This window comes from Sinocyclocheilus anshuiensis, unplaced genomic scaffold, assembly GCF_001515605.1.
Source record: "Sinocyclocheilus anshuiensis isolate Anshui unplaced genomic scaffold, SAMN03320099.WGS_v1.1 scaffold521, whole genome shotgun sequence".
In the NCBI taxonomy this organism is placed as follows: Eukaryota; Metazoa; Chordata; class Actinopteri; order Cypriniformes; family Cyprinidae; genus Sinocyclocheilus; species Sinocyclocheilus anshuiensis.
The window spans coordinates 104,324-106,210 of record NW_015540882.1 but is presented as its reverse complement, the minus strand read 5'-3'; the positions used below and the strand labels follow the sequence as shown (position 1 = coordinate 106,210).

General features: G+C 25.3%; 1 protein-coding gene across 1 annotated transcript in view; it reads right to left on the bottom strand.

Moving 5' to 3' along the window:
* The window catches only part of LOC107688553 (oxysterol-binding protein-related protein 5-like), a 14,554-nt gene that overhangs the window by 2,630 nt on the left and 10,037 nt on the right, over positions 1–1,887 (bottom strand). Inside the window, exon 16 of the mRNA XM_016486251.1 lies at positions 789–968. Coding sequence (XP_016341737.1) covers positions 789–968 — 180 coding nt within the window. The remainder of the gene's footprint in view (positions 1–788; positions 969–1,887) is intronic.

Genomic DNA, 1,887 nt, shown 5'->3' with positions numbered 1-1,887 from the left:
TCTTTAATTTTATATATATATATATATATATATATAATAAAATGTATACAATTTCATGTAGTTGTTAATAATATTAATAACATTATATAATTTAATAATAATGATGATAATGATAATAATAACAACATATATAATATTTACAATAATTCATCATGTAATAATATATAATAATGTATTATTTAATAAAAGGTAACACTTTATAATGTCACATTAGATAGCATTAGTAATTGCCTTAACTAACATTAAAGAGCAATACATTTGTTACATTATTTATTCATCTTTGCTAACATTCATTAACTGTTTATTGTTAACTCACTTCCATTAAATGTTAGCAGATAAAACTTTTGATTTTAATAATGTACTAGTAAATGCTAAAAAAAAAAAATGAACCAAGATTATTTTTCATCGTTAGTTCACGTTAACTAATGCAGATAACTAATGTGACCTTATTGTAAAGTGTTACCAATAAAAAAATATATACGGTTACACTTTATTTGAAGGTGTCCTTGTTACAGTGTGATTATACTTTTAAGTACTGAGCAATATTAATTAACTACATGTACTTACTATATGGTTAGGGTTACTTGCATATAATTATGCATAATTAATTGTTATTACAATAGTACATACATGTACCATGTGTAACAAGGACACCTTAAAATAAAGTGTTATCAAATATACATATACGTCAATGAAAATGATGGAATTAGTTGATTTTGCTTTAAAGCACATTATATTTCTGTAGCGCTTGTGTATGATAATGAATAAGTGTGTTATTGAGACCGTACTCGGGGTATCTGTAGTGCCACTCATTAGTGTCGCTGTTGAAGGTGAAGAGTTGTGGGTTCCAGGGCCGCTCGGCTCGTTCTCGGGCCTCCTGCCGCTGAGCCTCTTCCAGCACAAACTTCTCCTGCGTGGCTCTCATCTGGTCTTTATCCATAATCGCTCTGGTCACATGCTGCCACAGCCTGCAGGAAAACACACCCACAGCTTTCCACTATAAGCTCAACAGCTAATAACAGACAATATTGTTTAGTCATTACACATTTTTACAGCTCTTTGATGTGGTATAATATAAACCAGAAAGTTCAGGTCATTTTGAATCACGCTTATTTTTTGCAAAGTTGATTTAAAGGACAAGATTCAAGAGATTTAAGAGTGATTTGTGATTTTTGTGGTTTTGACTGCTTAACATTAGCAGGAGCCACCTGTAACTACATTACATTAACTATTAACAACATTTTGGTAAGCAAAATATAAATTGATAATATTTCATTATTGTACATGTTTTACCAGAGCTTGAGTTTCTGGGGAAAAAAATGGAATAGATTTATGAAACAGATTTAGTGGCTTTTATATAACAAAAATTGTTTAGAAATAAAAAGCAATAACTGATCAATTTTAAGATTAAAATACAAAATATATAAACATTACCTAAACATATATTTTTTTAAACAATAAAATTATACAAATATATGTCAATTAAACACACACACACACACACACACACACACAATTAATAATTATTAATTTAAAATAATGTTAATGTAAAATGTAATACACAATAAAACTATTAAAATAAAAAAAAACAATGATAATAACTTTTTTAATAAATTAAAATAAAAATGCATCAATCATAAATATAGTAATTAATATTTAATATTAATATAATATAGAAAATAATATTAAAAATAAATAAAACAATTACAAAATGTAAAAATATTATAGTATATAATAAAACATTTTTATAATTTATTATTCATAACTAAGATATTTTATAGAATTATATTAATATAAAATTAGATAAATTAAAAAAAGTAAATAAAACAAGTAATTAAAATAAATGTATGGTAAATCACAAATCAAATTGCATATGGCTCATCTATT